The sequence below is a fragment of the Onychomys torridus genome, chromosome 4 (genome assembly GCF_903995425.1).
Source record: "Onychomys torridus chromosome 4, mOncTor1.1, whole genome shotgun sequence".
In the NCBI taxonomy this organism is placed as follows: domain Eukaryota; kingdom Metazoa; phylum Chordata; class Mammalia; order Rodentia; family Cricetidae; genus Onychomys; species Onychomys torridus.
Genome location: NC_050446.1, coordinates 171,339 through 190,274, shown reverse-complemented (window position 1 = coordinate 190,274; position 18,936 = coordinate 171,339). Strand labels below are relative to the sequence as shown.

General features: G+C 38.8%; 1 protein-coding gene across 3 annotated transcripts in view; it reads right to left on the bottom strand.

Annotated features, from left to right (window-relative positions):
* Positions 1–18,936, bottom strand: part of Scai (suppressor of cancer cell invasion) — a 103,822-nt gene that overhangs the window by 3,360 nt on the left and 81,526 nt on the right. For all 3 annotated transcript variants that reach the window (XM_036186288.1, XM_036186289.1, XM_036186290.1), the window contains 8 exons: positions 17,026–17,127; positions 16,581–16,682; positions 15,625–15,703; positions 13,263–13,362; positions 11,685–11,766; positions 5,131–5,203; positions 1,533–1,706; positions 1,238–1,338 (listed from right to left, as the gene is read on the bottom strand). In XM_036186288.1, the coding sequence (XP_036042181.1) occupies positions 1,238–1,338; positions 1,533–1,706; positions 5,131–5,203; positions 11,685–11,766; positions 13,263–13,362; positions 15,625–15,703; positions 16,581–16,682; positions 17,026–17,127 (813 nt within the window). The remainder of the gene's footprint in view (positions 1–1,237; positions 1,339–1,532; positions 1,707–5,130; positions 5,204–11,684; positions 11,767–13,262; positions 13,363–15,624; positions 15,704–16,580; positions 16,683–17,025; positions 17,128–18,936) is intronic.

The following is an 18,936-nucleotide window of genomic DNA, read 5'->3' as shown; positions in this document are numbered from 1 at the left end:
GCACAAGTACAAACCAGACAAACTCCCAACCCCAATCAAGAGATATCTGCAATTGATACTGCCAGGGAAAGGAAATCAGTTTTCTACAATGGAATGTCATTGGATTTATCAATCACACTCCAGGGCAGGCCCCATGCCCAAGAATAGTTGGCCAACATACACAGGGCCTCTCTGGCCCTGGCTGCCCTGGAGCTTGCTCTATAGACAGGCTAGCTTTGAATTCAGAGATCCACCTGCCTCTGCCTCCTGAGCTACTATTGCATCATTCATACAATAAACACCTAGTAGCAATCCAAATGTCCTTTATTGGCAGAAAGGTAAGTAACTGAGACACAGACAATGCCAAAGAATAAACACTATAATCAACATGGCTCAACTGCAGCAATGTCATACATACACACACATATATATGCATGTACATACATTTATAACATAATTACACATATATTATATATATAATTTTTCCAGTGATACTGCTGATTGAACTCAGGGTCTTGTACATTCTAGGTGGACATTCTACCACTGAGCTACATCTCCAGCCCTCAGAACACTACTGACTAAAATAAAGCAATATAAATCCACTAATATACAAGACAGAAAACAAAGCACACTTTTTTTTTTGGAGACATGTTTTCTCTGTGTAGCTCTGGCTGTACTAGAACTTGCTCTTTAGACCCAGCTGGCCTCAAACTCAGTGATATGCCTCTTGAGTACTGCCCAGCAACAAGGTTTTAATAAAAGGTAAATAATCACAACACTTGTTATCAGCTGCATTTGAGGAGAGATTTGGCAGGACCCACAACAGTCCTCCTAGGTAAAGAAAGTTTAAAAAAAAAAAAAAAAAAAAAAAAAGGACAATTGTCTCATATGTCCCAGGCTGACCACAAACTCATTAGGTAGCCAAGGGTGACCCTGAACTTTGACCTCTACCTCTCAAGTGCTGGGAATACAGGCAGCTCATAAAAATATTCCCAAAGGGAACATGCATCACAGCATTGTGAATCTTTTTCTGTTTCAGCTTTTAAGAGACAGGCTTTGCCTCAGCCTACTAAGCACTGGGATTATAAGCACGTACCACCAAGCCCACAGTACTGCTCATCGTAATGCTGCACATGCTTTCTTCTGAATATTATTCTGAATCTGTTTAAATCTTATTTAGTGTAAGTAAAATGTAATACATGACTAGCAATAATGGATTTAAATAATGAACTTGATTTTTAATGATTTCACTGCCTACCCGAAAGGCCTTGTGCATCCTCATGGTGGCTGAACAGAAGACAAACCTTGTGAGAAGCAATCGAAGAAACTCATCTCCGAAAAACTGGAGAAAGGCCTGATCTGCAGAGGAGAAGGGGGCAGTGAATGGAGGCAATATGAAAATGCCACTTCAATAGGGAACTAAGTTAAGGAAAGCCTTCATGACTTTCCTATCTGGGACAAATACCTTAAAATACCCAGTTTACAGTAGGAAACCATTTAAGACAGAAACTACAGTAAGCTTTGTGAAGTGTTCAGGTAGATTAGCAGGGTACCTATGGAACGTGAATGGGTCAGTAGCTGGGCAATATCACGGTTGATTTTTCGAAGATATTCTTGACACTTTTCCCACAGGCCTCTACGCATGCTTGACAATCCAGAGACAAATAGGAAGGCCATTAGAGGATTGTTCAAAAAGAGAGTGAAGAGGCTACCTCGCTGAGACTGATCTGTAATCACAAACATGTTACAAACAGACAAGAGGTTTACAACGGGTTAGCAAACACATGAGGAATATCTTAATATCCTGATAATGTATAAAATTAAAGCTGTATCAGTAAATCACAGTTCAACAACGTAAATTCTTCATGAAGCGATGAAAACACATCCCAGGTACATTGCCTTCTGAATAAAATAAAAACACTGAGCCTCCTTCAATTATAAAATGATAAGTAGACACATTTCTTTTTTGTTTTTTGAGACAGGGTTTCTCTGTATAACAGTTCTGGCTGTCCTGGAAATCACTCTGTAGACCAGGCTAACCTCGAACTCACAGAGATCTCTGCCTCCCATGTGCTGGGATTAAAGGTATGCACCACACTGCCCGGCTTAAACGCATTTCTTACTAGCTTAACACAACTAACCAATTTCATCTGAATATGGCAAGTATTGCCTCATGAAGCATCCATGATGTAAATATCTGATGAGTACTTGATCTGCCAATTTTCTGATAGTTGTTCTTTCTCTGCAACTCAGGCCCTTTTTGAGACAGGGTCTTAAGGAACCTAGGTTGGCCTTAAACTCATGAAGTAGCTAAGGACAACCCTGAACTCCTGATCTTCCTGCCTTTTTTACCTCCCAAGTATGGGATTGTAGGTATGTAAAACCATACCTATAATCTGCCTAGCTCTTCAATGTCAATATTTTCTGTCTTTGGCCATATACATTGCTGATCTCACTAACTCCTAGGACATTAGTTGCCACTCATGCTCATGGATGCTTAATTTTCAAAGAATAAGACTGAATTCCATAGTTTTGGTTCTGTGCTTTCCTGTGATCTACCATACACAAAGACTGGCTGCTCCAAACTATCTCTGAATGCATCACAGACTTCAAAGACTTAGCACAAAAAGGCATATTGTTAACACTCACTATATATGCAACTCATCCTACATTTCTACTGAACAGCTCTGGGCTAGATTCCACTCCATTCTCAGAAAGACCCTGAATTCAACACATGCTTTCCTCTACAGTTTTCTAATGCAGATTCTCATCAAGATTCAGGATTTCCACCAATACCTGAGCCACAGACACCTGTCTTCTTGCTTTCTGTCTCCCAGTCTATCAGCAAGTCCTGTAGCATCAGCAAGCTTAGCATTCTGTCACTGTTGAGCTCCTGACACCATCATCTGGCTACTTTCCTCAGTATCCTTCTAATCCATTCTCTCTGCACGCTCTTTTATCCTCCTCCTCTGTTTAGCATTTTTCACTCCAATCTCTCCAATTCAAGTCATATTGTCACTCTTTAAAGGGTTTTTTTTTTTTTTTTTAATCATTCAATCACATAATCCCTTCAGTCAGAGACACCACTTAAACTTCTCTAATGTTTTACAGGCTCTCATAGCTCAAGGCTATAACACATACAGTTTTTCTGTTGGAATTCTGCCTGCTCAGTCACTCTGAATCTCCATCCATCATCTCTCCCTTTGCTTTACTCCTGCGTGTTAGTAGCAATTCCTTGTTTGTACTACTATGCTTCCTCCTGTCAGGTCATCTCTATCTTCTATTAGACACTGGCTCGATGAGAAACACAACTGGAATATCAGATGCAGTGCTGTTCCCCAGTGCCTAGCCTGATGAATTAATCTTAAAAACTGTACTGCATGAATAAAGTATGTCTTGACTAATGATAGAGCTACAGACATCAAAATTGTAGAAACCTTATCAAATAAATACATCTATTTTGTGGCCAGAGTGCCAAGCCCTGTTGTTGAGGTCAGAAGCAACAATGCTACTGAATAAATCCTGAATTGAATATTAGAATATTTAATCTGTCTGGTGGCTGAATTTTACTTAGAGGTATTTGTAGTCTAAACTTTATAGTGTAAAGACAGGATGTTGGACAAAAAAAAAAATTAAGGAAATAAATCACAACTACACACATATTAACATCACAAACTGAGTACTTTCTAGGTACCTAGCACTATGCTATAGGGTTAAGTCTTATTATTATTTCTATTTGATAGATGAAGTAACCGAGGAACAAAATGGCTGACTAGCATTCAAAGTCACACAGCTAGTAAATGGCTAGGCTGGGACTCAAGTTCAGCTAGTAAATGGCTAGGCTGGGACTCAAGTTCAGCTAGTAAATGGCTAGGCTGGGACTCAAGTTCAGCTAGTAAATGGCTAGGCTGGGACTCAAGTTCAGCTGGTAAATGGCTAGGCTGGGACTCAAGTTCAGCTGGTAAATGGCTAGGCTGGGACTCAAGTTCAGCTAGTAAATGGCTAGGCTGGGACTCAAGTTCAGCTGGCATGTCTGTGCTCTCCTTCTTTGTGCGATGAAGTCACTAACTGAATTTTGGTATTAACCCACTTGACCATGTAGTTTTAACTAAAACTACATTAAAACAGGATGATGACAGCACTCTTTAGTAGTGGGAAGAGGTTACTTTCCTCCAGAAACAATAAGAAACAGGATGCAAAGTCCTCAAAGCAGGAGAATTTTACCGTTGTTTGAAGGTAAGTTCTATCCCTTAGGATTTGGCTTTGGCTATGTGAACTTAGAATTGCTACAAGATTTTCCCTGTTAAACAGCAGAACTTACCTTAAAACAACGGTGTAAGTCTCCAGCTTCTCTCAGGCATTCAAGTGCTGACCATCACTTCCTGTGTCAAACTATGTCAGCAGACTGGACTTCGGGCTGGGAAGTAGCAGTATAATGCCATCTCCCACAGAGACATCAGCACTATTCACAGTCAGGGAGATAGTGAAACAGTGACAAGTACTGCTAAGACAGTGTGAAGTTTCACTTAGCATTTGACCTAGGAAATGACTGGGAGTTAGAATTAGATTTTATGTGTAACCTATCAAGGACAAAATACTAAGGACACAAGGCTTTCCCTTTGTAGCAACTGGAGAAATGGCCCAAACAAACTTGTCCTTCTGGTGAATTCTAAAGAGAATTTTATTTTAAAAGTATAAGATAAAAATTCAAAGAAAAAAGTAAACAAAAAACAAGAAGAGAAAGAAACTTTGAAGTTGTGCCAGCTCAAGTATCCTAACTCTTAGACATAGGCTGAGAAGTTTCCTAGACCAGCAATTTTACAGTCTTCAAAGATGCCTAAGGTATATAACCAAAGATGTAGGAAAATCATGCTATATGAACATGACAAGAAAATCAAAGCCGATTTTTAAATCTATAAACCAGGAGCTCTCTCAGCAATGGATCAAATCACTTCTTTCTCAGAGATGAATCACTTCAAGGCCTAATCACAGCACATTATCGAAACCTTGCCAGCAAGGATTCCAGGTATATTTCAGACTGACACTTGCTACAAGAACCATACATCCATGCCTAATCATGATGGGAGATCAAAACAAATAAGGTCTTGTTTCCTTAAGACCTATTGGTCTAACAGGCACTAAAGAACATACCTTGCAAAGCTTTTGGATATGCCGTGGGAGAAAGCAAGCAGACGAGTGGCTGTCCAAATAAGTTTGTGAAATTCTGCAATATATAAGAATTTAAGACTTTCATTAAAGATTTGACAAAGTGTAGTGACCTAGTAATTTTCCAACGCATATAACTAGTGTACAGATTGGGCTCTAACTTACAAGCAGATATGGAAACAGCAGCAGTTGCAGATATGCAGTTCATGTTTCATTACCATGCATACCAATTTGCTAAAAAGGACTGCCACCAAAACAGTGATGTTCACTATGTAGACTGATTTTTTAAAGTAATAGCAGATACATAATTGTAGCTTTGCAGATACAGGTTATCTGGGTCTCTTGAAACAGAGGTCCCACTGGATACACCAGGGTGAATTTTCTGGAAGATCTAGCTTTCAGTCTCAAAGGCTCTGGGAATGGGTAAATAAATCCCTTACTGAGTCTCACAGCAACAACTCATACAGGATGGTGCCAGCATGCTCATTACAGCAAGAACTAAGTGGACATTCAGACTACAAGTGGAGTACTCTGCATAATTTAGAATATAATTTCTCTAAAGGCAGATCTATTATAATAGATACAATTTTAATAACAAATTATTTGGTGAAGCAACAAAAAAGATGTAATTCCTAGGATTAAACTGAATAAATCAGAAAGTTAGAAATCCTAAAGGGTATAAATAAAAGTAAAGAAATGGGAAGACACATTATGTTCTTACAGATGAACCCATTTTAAAATGTCATGATAATGTATTAAAATTTGAACCAAGCTTAATAAAAAGAGCTACTAGTGCCTCCTACCCACCTCCTCTTCCGCCAACAAAAAAAAAATGTACTGCTGAAGTTCAAATGGCAAAATCAGTCAGGAAAGCAAAAGAGAAGATTCATCAGATATTAAAGTATACTTAAAAACTTCAGTAACTGAAATGTGTTGCACTGGTACAAGAGTAGGCAGAAAACAAATGGAACAGAATGGAAAGTACAGAAAAGGAACTATAAACACATAGGACTTCTGTATGTGTAACACAGTAATTTTTTCCCACATTCAGAAAAAACATGCTATCTCTACATTTCATGCTATAAATGTGAATATTAAATCAATCAAAAATCTAAATGAAAGAAGCAAGCAATAGAAGTGGTGACCAAAAATACAGCAAGTCATTTTAGTGGCCTGGAAGCCCTTCCTAACTATTGTGATTGCTAAGATTAATAAAGCTAGTTACATAAGCAAAAACATAGCCCAGAAAAATGCAGTATGAGCCATGCAAGGTAGAAATGTTCTCAGTCACAGCACTTGAAAAATGAGGTAGGAGGTTCAGGAGTTGGGGCCAGCCTGGGCTCTGTAAGATCACGTCTCCAACCAACCAACCAACCAATCAACCAATCAACCAACCAACCAACCAACCAACCAACCAACCAACCAACCAATCAACCCACCCACCCACCCACCCACCCACCCCACCACCACCACCACCACCACCACCACCACCAAAAAACCCAAGCTTGCCTATCCTGTATGAAGTCCTGAGCTCCATTCCCAGCACTGAAGAAATACCACAGTATTATTCCACATTTTGGAAATGCCTGCGGGTCCTAGTCTGTGCTGCTCTTGCTCTGGATAGCACTAAAAGACTACCATTCATTTCCACAAGGTCTCTTCTTTCTGCTTGCTGGCCAAGCTCTGTCTTCTGATACATCTTATATACATACACGCATATTCTTACTAATATTGTGCCAGATATTGCATTAGGTCTGAGTGCCAGCTTATAAAGTTAGCTTTGGCTGGCTGCTGGAAGCTACGTGTGGGAAGACTCACATGATTGGGCTTACTCTGCATAGATGGGGTAAATGAGACACTTGAGGGGAATCCCAACATTCCCTCTGCAAGCATGGCAGAGGACACTCTAGTGATTAGTTCCCATTAAAAGCCTTGACTTCAGCTCTCTAGTGAGTCAGTCTTTAAAGTTTTGTGACTGGGTCTCATGTAATCCAGGTTGCTCGCTTCTGATCCTCTGGTTTCCATGTCCCAAGTGCTGAGGACAGAAAACGGAGCTTCATGAATACTAGGCAAACACAATACCAACTGATCTTCACCCCAAGGTCTGTAATAAGCATCCCTAAAATAAAGTACTTAATCCACATGGTCATGCTTGGGAATGAAGAACATTCTGGGTCAACACCTTGGTAGTTTAGACCTGGTTTTCTCTAGACTTTCTTACATTTCCTTATCCTTTGCTGATTTTACTATCTTCATTTTACTCTATTAAGTCTTCACATAATTATATGCTGAGTATTAAGTCCTCTGTGAAATTATGAACATCTTGGGGGTTATCGTAGGATCCTGATAGACAATACTGGGTTGTATATATTATTTATTTACTTAGATAAAGGGTCTTGTGATGTTGTTCAGGTTGGATTTGAATTCCTAAAATCAAGTGAACCTCCCGCCTCAACCTATAGGCATAGGTGACCATGCCTGGCATATCAGATTATATTTCAATTTTAGGAGTTGGTTGATAAAATACTTGCCACATAAGCATGAGGATCTGAGTTCAATGCCTAGTGAACATGTAAAAGGCAAAATGTGGTAACATGCTTATAACACCATCACTGAGAAGACAGAGACAGTTGGACTTGGGGCTCATTGGCTAGCTAACCTAGAATGATAGACAAATCCTAAGTCCTAGTGAAAGAATCTATTAAAAATAACAGTGTGGCTGGCAAGAAGGCTAAGCAGGTAAAGGTGCTTTACATCTGGCAACCTATTTGATCCCCAGAGACCAAATGGTAGAAAAAAGGACTGACTAAAAGTTGTTCTCTATGGTGATATTTTATTTGTACTGAAATGTGATTTTATTTGTATGTTAATAAAACTGCCTTGGGGTCAGAGGAAGCTATAGCAGACGCTGGGACGTGGTGGTGCACGCCTTTAATCCCAGCACTTGGTAGGCAGAGCTAGGCGGATCTCTGTGTGTTCAAGGATACAGCCATCATGGAGACACACGCCTTTAATCTCAATACCAACCACAGAAGACCTGGAGGTCTGTACAGACAGGCAGTGATGAGGAGGTCATGTGGTTGGGTTTACAACCAATGAGAAGCAGAACAGAAAGTCTATAAAAAAGAGAAAAACACAGGAAGTAGGTCTCTTGCGGAGAGGAAAGACAGCAGCAGCAGTGAAGGGTAAGGTTTTTGGCTCTCAGCTATTGCTCTGACCTCTTGGCTTTTAACTTTGCAATTGGATCTGTGTTTCTTATTTAACAAGACAGTTACATCTACAGTACTCTGACCTCTACACATAACAACCCACTCCCCAACGTGTGTGTGTGTGTGTGTGTGTGTGTGTGTGTGTGTGTAATTACAAACAATTTAGGAGTACTGGAGAGATGGCTCAGCAGTTGAGAGCACACTCTACTCTTCCAGAGGACCCAAGTTTGGTTCCCAGCACTGATATGTCAGGCAACTGACAACTGCCTGTAACTCTGGCTCCAGGGGATCCAATACCCTCTTCTTGTCTCTGTGGACAACCATACATATGTGGTATATATTCTCACACACATGCACACACACACACTTTTAAAAACTGGTAAGTTAAAAATTGTGTCAAACTGTAAGGCTTGGTGATTCATACCTATAACGTGGGAGGCTAAGAATGGAGGATCTCAAGTTCAAGGCCAAACTGATCTACAGAGCAAGACTGTCTCAAAATGAAACAGAATAAAACCTCCAACATTAACTTACATCAATAGATATAGTATCCATTTAAAAGGTCTATCTTCAATAAATACTCATTGAGGAGATGGAGCAGACTCTTTCTCAGATGCTAAAGATAGGATATTAAACAAAACAGAAAAGCCCTGTCTCCCTGAAGATCACATTTGGACACGGATGCAAGTGGCAGATACAGGGAGCTCCCCAGTAAACAAAATGAATAAATTATGTAAAGACCTCAAAGGTAACAAGGAATCTAGGCTAAATTACCAGCTAATTTAAATGCTACATTACCACAGAGAAAGCCAATCGATGTGCCCACTTTAACACTAATGGAAACATGTTAGACAAAATATGGGTCATAGCTATCACACAGATCTTGGTTTATCAATAACTTCCTCCTACCAGGAAGCTCATATGAACATGCAAAGCTCCTCTTTTTCCAAGAATGGAAAGAACAGGAATTTGGAATCAGGAAGCAGAGTTACACAGGACATTTAATCCTTAGCATAAGGATTCCTTATGTATTTACCAAGAATCTTAAATGTGAGGCAGGGGAAGAAAAACATTTATGTATCCAAACAGCCACAGTGCACACATCAGGGAAATTATACATATGCTGATAGTCAGAACTTTATATTCTAGGTAGAATAATGGGTTTTATCTGATAAATATGATGTAAGCATAAAGGAAGACCTAATGACCTGACGTAAGCGTTTACCATCCAACTAAATAATCCATCTTAAATATGACAAGTCACATCCACTCACCTAGTTTCTTGCTTCCATTCTAAAACAGAACCAGACAAGCAAGGGTTATGGTACTCTGAATAAGGTCTCATATAAAAGGCAAAAAGAAACAGACACAAGCCAGAAGGTAGTGGTACACACCTTTGATCCAAGCACTTGGGAGGCAGAAGCAGGCAAATCTCTCTATGAGTTTGAGGCCAGCCTGGTCTGCAGAGCGAGTTCTCGGACAGGCACCAAAGCTACACAGAGAAACTGTCTCTCAAAAAAAAAAAAAAAAAAACAACAAAAAACAAAAAACAAAACAAAACAAAAAAAACCACCACCACCACCACCAAAAAACAAGAGACAGAGACAACTCAGCACAGAGCAAAGCAGAATATAAGATGACTTCTGTGGCTGGAAGTATAGCTAGGTAAAGCATTCACCTATCATGATGAGGCCCTGGGTTGTATCACATACAAACAAAATGAAAATAATCACTTACGTACTCAAGAATATGAGAAGCTATTTCAAACATGAGAAAAAGGCAATTATATATGCCTATTGTATGTGCATGTATGTATGTGTGTATTATATTTCTCTGGTTGTATCTATAGCAAAGAAAAAGGCAGGGCAATGATCTGGGTGTATTTTGAACTGCTATTGGTGAATTCTTTCAGTATGGAAGCTGCTCATTTTCTTGAATTACTCCATTGATCCCCCCCCCCCCCACACATTTTTCTGTTTCTGTTCTATTCTTAAAGAACTTTTATGTACAAGTAATTCATGTATTTATATGCTGGACCTTCTTGTCTAGATATTTTTGTTTCAAGACAGGGACTCATTCTGTAGCCCAAGCTGCCCTGAATTCTCACCAATCCTGCTCTGGCCTTCCTTTAGTAGCTCCCCATCCTTCCTACCATCCAGCAGATATATACAAATACACAAATTAAGAAAGGACAGATATGTTTGCTAAAAATAAAAAAAAAAAAAATCTAACATTGAACTTAACAAAATGGGTAGCAAGAAACATGCTAAAAATTTTAGGGTGAGTTATATGCTCTTAGAATTCATGTTTTATTTTTAAAATGAAACTAAACATGAGAAAATGGAAAACATACATGTTGGGTCACCATTCTTGGCTACCAGCCATTTCCACTGCCATGATAGAATAAACTAATGTTTGCTTCTCCATTCAGTAGTGGAATTTTCAGGAACAGAAACAAGCACCCAGCCCAGTGTGGACATGCTTTTCCCTAATGAGACATCCTAACAAGACACAAAAGAGGCTAAAGCCTGTTTTGCTTTATTATAAATGATTACAGCTTGAATTCTAGTGATGTCAAAGTGTTTCACTGCTGGTGCTTTTTTAGTTGCTCTGGATTTGTTTGTTTCTTCTTTCTTTTTATTTCTGTGTGAGGGTGTCAGACCTTGGAGTTACAGACAGTTGTCAGCAGCCATGCAGGTGCTGGGAATTGAACCCAGGTCCTCTGGAAGAGCAGTCAGTGCTCTTAACCATTGAGCCATCTCTCAAGACCCTGAGGATTTGTTTCAGTATCAAAACATTGCAAAAGCACTTCCTGGTTAAACCACTGTCACTTACTCCAACATTCAGACTCAATCACGGAAAAACAAAGCATATGTAAAATTGTTAATAATCAAGATCATTACTATGTAATATATGAGAGGGAATTTCATTTAAACTCTAACAGTTAGGTGTGCAGAAGTGAAAAGTGTTTAAAAACTAGAAAATAAGCCACCCATATTATCTCTAGCTCTGTAAAGGAAAACATTCTGGGTCAGTCATATAACAAAAATAAACCTTCCACCAGAGATCTTGGAAATCTTGAAATTTTTTTTTTTCTGCAGGAGCATTTAGTATTTTCCACTGAGAGTCCATTCATGCATTTCTTCTTATTTCTATTCATACCATCAGATCCTGACTAGCATGCACAACCTCAAAAGAAAAGAAACACTAAATACAAACTGTAAAATTAAGTAAGTAAAACAAAGCAAAATAAAAGGGTACATGTTAGAATGGGGACCCTGGGGTTACTACTATATACCTGGCATGAACACCAGCTCTCCAAGGACTCACCTTGTAGGCAACACTGTTGGAGGAGTCCACGATGATGAACAGGGGTTTTCTTGTGAATGGATAGAGATCTCCAGGATGAAGGCTACAGAAAAATAACAGTGAGGAATTTTATAACTGTATGGCCAAGTATCAATACGTCATTTCTAAATCTTGACTTTTGTGAGTAACGTAATGAATATGGGGTGCAGACATTTAGTTTAGATAGTGTACTAAGTGACATAATTTCATTTCTTTTAGAGATAGACCATGAAATGGGGTTACCGCTTTAAAGTCTATTTTTCTTCTTCTTTGTAGTGTGTTGTATGTGTGTGTTGGACATGATGGAGACCTGAGGTTAATGTAAGGAATCGTCTTAAATCACTTTTTACCTTATTATTTGAGGTAGCCTTTCAGTCAAACTCAGAGGTTGCTGAGATGTGTAGTCTGGCAAACCAGCTTACTGCTTGAATTTCCTCTCCTCCACCCCAGGCCAACACACACACCCAACAATTACATGGGTTCTGGTGATCCAAACTCTGGTTCTCTTGTTTGTGTGGCAAGGGCTTTAATTGTTGAGCTATCTCCCCAGCTATCTAGTTCAAATTTATTTATGTATTTATTTATTCATCTGTTAAAGATGGAGACATGAATGACTTTGCTATGTAGCCCACCCAGACTGTCTTGTACTTGTAAATGCTAGGATCAGAGGTATATGCCATCATACTTAGTCTATTTTAAACTTATTTACATTTATCTATCCATCTGTCCATCCGTCCGTCCATCCATCTACCTAGTGCGTGTGATCTCTTTCTTCCTCCACCCTCCACCCACCATACACCTTCACCACAGTGCTGACATGGAGGTCAGAGAACAACCTGTAGAGATTTAGTTCACTTCTAACCTGTAGGTGTAAGGGATTGAACTCAGGTCATCAAGCTTAGTGGCAAGTGCACTCACCTGCTTAGCTATCTCACTGGCTCTTATTTTTATCTTTTAGAGGAAAACCCATACCATTTTCCATAATAATTGTACCAATCCAATGATATTCTCACAACAGTCTTCAAGGGCTCTCTGCTCATATCCTCAACAACACTTGTGTTTTGCAACAACTCTCCTAACAGATGCTAAGTATTAACTTCTCATGCTTTTAATTTGCATTTCTCAGATGATTAGTGATGCTGTGCATGTACTACTCATGTATGTGTGACATTTTCTAAAATAAATGATTTAAAACTAAGGTGAGCAACATATGTGACTTGGGGAAACTTTAGCTAAGGCATGAAGAATTTGAAATATGCACAGGCCTGGTCTCCTCCTTTATCCATTTTTCAGTATGAACAGTTCAACAGTTGATATTAAACATAAAGTATTATCTGACAAGCCAACTGTTCACTAAAAGGAGAATTTTCTCTTTCAGCTATAGAAATTCTAAAGATGGTTCTGTGCTAGAGAAAGAGCAAGCTTTCACAAAAGAACACAAATAATTGCTATCAACAGTAGTCTATGGGAACCTGTCCAGTAGCAAAATGAAGTCTCCATTTCTCTTAATATTTAAGGAGTTTTTAACCCTAGAATAAAAAGAGACACTAGAATATGTACCAGTGCATTTCCTTGTGGGACTGATTTCGTTTGTGGATTGCATCTCCATTTATAATGTCCCGGTTACTATTAGTAAGTACACCTCCAAAGTCGTAAGGACCTAAAGAACAAAGAGAAGAAACCTAGAACTCAACTAGAGGGTAACACAGACCGATCTGAAGCTCAGATGCAAGAGTACCAGTGAATCTCCCTTTGATACAAGTGTAAGATAAGCACAAAACATTTAAATAATCTTTAAATTTAATATTTTAATATAACACAGTACTTTCATGATTTCAGCACATTGCCTACTTCAATGCTTTAAAAAAAATCACTTAATATTTACCTGCTTTTCAAATAGAATATAATGAGAAACAAAATAAGAATCTACAGCCAGGAATGGTGGCATGCCCCTTTAATCCCAGCATTTAGGAGACGGAGGCAGGTGGATCTCTGTATTTGAGGCCAGCCTGGTCTACACGACATAGTGAGCTCCAGGACAGCCAGGGCTACACAGACAGACTCTGACAAAAACAAAACAAAACAAAAATAACAAACAAAAAGCAAACAAACAACCCAGCAGCAACAACAAAACCAAGAATCTAACAGCATCCCATTAATTTGGGTGGTAAAAAGGGATGGAGACCTGGGATGTTTAAAATAACATTTACACTGCAAACAAAATTTCAGTCTCTGGTTTACCCTTACAAAGAAAGCTGCTAACTGCAAACTGCAATCTCGCTCCCTACCCCCCCCCCCCCCCCCAATCTACGGATTCAGGATTCAGGGCTCTCATCATGTTGCACAGGCTGGTCTTGAGCTCCTAGGCTTAAGTGATCCTCCTGCTTTAGCATCCCGAGTAACTAGCATTACAGGGGCACACTATTGTACCTCATCCAGAAAATATTATTTTAAATTAAGTACTAAATGTAAGACATAAAAATTAGAGGGCTGGAAAGATGGCTCAGCAATTAAGAGCACTGGCTACTCTTCCAGAGGTCCTGAGTTCAATTCCCAGCAACCACATGGCTCCCACCATCCCTGATGAGATTTGTTGCCTGCTTCTGGTCTGCAGGGATACATGCAGACAGAACACTATATACATAATAAATAAATAAATCTTTAAAAAAAGAAAAATTAGAATTAAACTTGAAAATTCTGATTAACAAAACTTTATTTTTATGAAATATTCTGCCAAATTCCAGTACATGAAAAATACACTATTTTACTATTATAAACCTCTTTAATTATGGTTTACATGTTAGCCTTTCCCCACTGGTCATAAGAGTTAGCTAACCCTTGTCTAAGTTAAACAGTGACTATGAATGTTCAGATAATCTCTGAGAAAGGATCATTTAGTTAATACCTATATTAATTACAAAAGCAAAATAAGAGGTCAATACTCTAATTTAGACCCAGAATAGCTTCTTTAATAACATGTTTTCAAACAAGAGTTATTTAAATATAAAGTGATTAATAAGAACTAAGGCAGGTGTGATTGTCTTCTCCCTCCCTTGTATCTGCCCGTTAGTATTCCACCACACCCCATTCCCTCACATCACATGTGGATTATAGCCCTTTAAAACATCATTGCAATGTAAAGACTATAGAGATTTGCCCTGTTTTATTTTCACTGTAACATTTTACTACTTTGTAGGTCATGCAAGGAAGATGGTGGGTCATGCATTTTATAAAGGAATGCCAATTCCAACAGACAGATGAGGAGGAAAATGTTGAAAATGTTAAACTATTTTTCTTCAAAGATGTAATTCCTTCATTTACATCTAAGTTGCTCATCTAGTCTGAACAATTTCTGAGCTCATATGTTCTGACATATGTTTTAGGTTTTACTCTGAAACAGCATCCCAATATTGCATGGACTGAATCCATAGAAACAAAATAAAAAGGATTGAAAATAAAATCGTAACAAGGACTTGAACTTTCACAGTTACAAAAGTATACTGATTTCTACTAAGACTTTTGGCCATAATGTTGCCTCTGACCAGATCCCCAAATGTATTAAAAGCTTACAATGATCAATGATGTCAAATAAATAGGTTGGTAGATTTCATAGTTCTTTACAATGTCAAATATCAAACTGCATATGTATAAATCTACGTATGATGGTTTTGATAAATTTGATAGCAAAGTATGAATTTGATCTATGTACTATTTCAGGATATTTGGACTTCAAGGAATAATAGTTGAATGTGGAGAGTTAAGCACATTCTTTTCAACACTGTCACTAAACAAGCAGACCAGGTTTTAAATTTGGACACTTCTCTAGAAAGCTTGAGGTGGTCTCTGGGCTGTGGGCCACTGTCTTGTAGAAAATAGAGAGAATTCAAGCCCTGCTCACGGTGGGAGCATTCCTTTATTGTACCTTCACCATCAGAACGACCTGTGGGGAAAACACCAGTGGCTGACAGGTAAATCAGAAGCACACTATTGGCAGGCAGCTCCTGAAATGAAAGAAAGTCACACACAAAACCACAGACAGAAAAAACAATACAGTTTTATTTAAAGTTCAGGGCAGTTTAAGGTTGTGGGGAAAAGGATATCATTTAATAACTACTATTATTTCCAAGAGAATTATCATATTCCCACTTGTTCTAACTTAAAATCATATGGTAAAGATTCAGTATAATCTATACTGCATAACTGTTACCCAAAGCTGTGAACACATTTTCTACTTGCAACTACCCATATGTTAAAGCATGTTCTCTGAAAACATGAAATGGAGAGAGAAAGACTCCACTAGGGATAAAAAAGGGGCAAACTCCCCTCCACACCTTCCTCTATATAAACTGTGGGAAGATACCACCTAATTCTCATCACTCTTTTTTTTTTTTTTTTGAGGCTGTATGGCCTCAATCTTTCTGTGTACTGACATATCCAGGTTGTCCTTGAACTTGCTACTGTGTGGTCCAAGAAAGAGGGTTTCAACTCCTGTCCAAATGTAGGATTATAGGCATTTACCACATTTATCTAATTCAGATATTAACAATGTCTCACTGAGCTGCCTGAGCATATGAATGCTATACATTCTGTTCTCATTCTTCAGTTTTTCATTGAGTGTTAAGCCTAAAGTTGTTTAGTAATAAAAATCTGAAAGGGAGAGAATTAACCAATAGTCTCTGATTGATGGTAAAAAAAAATTACTGACATCATCAGCATCTACTATTCCCCAAACAGCAAGGGGGTCAGAATCACTACTGGAACAGCACTTGTACATGTTCATAGATTACTAAACACTTTAAGTCAGACATCTGAAGAGTGACCAAGTCCACCATGAGCACACTTTCCTCACTGTACAAGAAAGGACTGGGCCAGACATACCTTAAAAGATGCTGCTAAGAAAGTATATAGCTGGCTGAAGGTTGGTTTGTAGAGCAGATACTTGTGGGGGTTTTCTCGTCTGGTGGGCTTGTCAGCTGATTCCTATGGTGACATACCCAAAATGATGCATAAGTAGTATGTGACAGCTGAGTTATCAGGGTCAACAGTTCCTATTTTTTTTTTTAAATCAAATGTCCTCATATTATTGTGTCTGTGACTGTGCTTCATTTTTCTGTCTTAGCAAGCACTCTTTTTGTTTGCCACAGGAACTCACTGCCTCACCAGGCAGGCTTCTAACTGGCAGCAATTCCCCTGTTCAGCCACCCAGTGTGCCTTACAGATGTGAGGCAACCATGGCTGGCTTGAGAGAATTCTTTATTTACAAATGTGAGAGAAGAAGAAGCAGTAAGAGCTACCACTCTGGCAAATGTGGGCAGAAGGTCACCTGTATTCCTGGTTTATTCATCTGGGATGCTAAATTCATTGGCTCCCTCTCCAAGGCTTGCAACATCCGGAACATGTCAACAGTTAATTCACTGAATTTAACCTGAAAGAAAAATATTACCTGATCATTAACGTAATAAGCAGACTTCTGATCTTTTTTTTGTTTTTTACATTTTTTTCAAGACAGGGTTTCTCTGTGTAACCCTGGCCATCCTGGGACTAGCTCTGTAGACCAGGCTGGCCTTGAACTTACAGAGATCCACTTATCTCTGTCTCCCCAGTCCTGGGATTAAAGGTACGGGGCACTATCTTCCAGCTAAACTTCTGGTCTTTAATCACATTACTCTTGATTTTCAAGTATACTTAATAACAGCTGATTTTTAATATATATATCAGTTTTTAAAATAGAAGTTATATCTTTCTCCCCTTCCCTTTCCTTCCTCTAAACCCTCTAAACCCATGTACCAACTGCCTTGTTCCTTCTTGAAATCATGGCCTCTTTTTCTTTAGCTGCTATTAGCATATGTGTTTATGTGTGTGCATCTAAATAGATAAATATAACCTGCTCAGTCCATTTAGTGCTACTTATATGTATATGATTTCACAGCTGACCACTTGGTATTGGATAAACAATTAGGAAGTATACCCCTGAGGAGGAGTATTCTTCTAGAGTTAGCTTTCCTTAGTTGCCTGTTGTTCTTTGTCTATGGTGGGTTGGGATTTTTGTTTGTTTGAGATAGGTTCTTACCATGTTTCCATGGCTGTCCTGGAACCTGTTATGTAGACCACAATGGCCTTGAACTTAGAGAGAGCCACCTGCTTTTGCTTCCCAAGTCCTGGGATTAAAGGTTATGCCACCAAGCTAGGAGACAGCTCATATTTTATTCTTGAACATTTAATTACAAGACTTTCAAAAGGCAAATGTGGCAAAAGAAATGTGCAGTGACACTCCTACGCTCACTATCTGCTTTGTATAATTAACAGTGTTTATGTTGCTCATAATGCATCAGTTTCCTCAAATGGATTTTAAAAAGCAACAAAAGTTACAAAAACAGTCCTATAAAACATGGTAATATTTGCTTAAGCTGAGCTATGTCTGGTTTCATACTTTATAATCTCTTCAAATGTTTGGCACTACACAGCATTTAAGAGTGCATCCTTCTCTCATGAGGTTAGAGAGATGGCTTAGCAGCACTGGAGGTTCTTCCAGAGGACCTGGGTTCAATTCCTAGCACCTACATGGCAGTTCACACCTGTCTGTAACTCCAGTTACAAAGCTTCTGACACCCTTACACAGACATACATGCAGGCAAAACAATGAACATTAAAAAAAAAAAGTGCATCCTTCTCTATTTTCAATGACACTTATACAGAAGATCTTGGAACATGTGATGACAGAGGAGAGGCTTATAAAGTATCTGCTTGGTATAAAATAAAACAGAAATGTTTTAGGTAAGGTATTTGTTTACAAAGATTATTGACTGAAGTTTCAAAACTGTACCTGACCAGGTGTGGTGGCACATGCCTTTAAACCCAGCACTGGGGAGGCAGAGGCAGAGGCAGAGGCAGACTCTTTGAGTCTGTGGCTAGCCTGGTCTACAAAGAGAGTTCTAGGACAGCCAGGGCTACACAGAGACCCTGTCTCTAAAATCAAAACAAAAATGTACCTCATTCATACATACATAGTACAGTGCTAGAGATCAGGCTTAGGGGCCTCATGCATGCTAGGCAAGTGCTCTACCATTAAGCCACACCCTAATCCCATTTATTATCTCTTAGCTGATCAGCAAAACTGTTTCTCCTCATCCAAAATTTCACAGAATAAAAAGAAATTAAAAAAATTATCAATCGAAATCATTAATACAGGTATTTCTAAAAACATTTAACATTTCAACACACCACTGAATTTCCA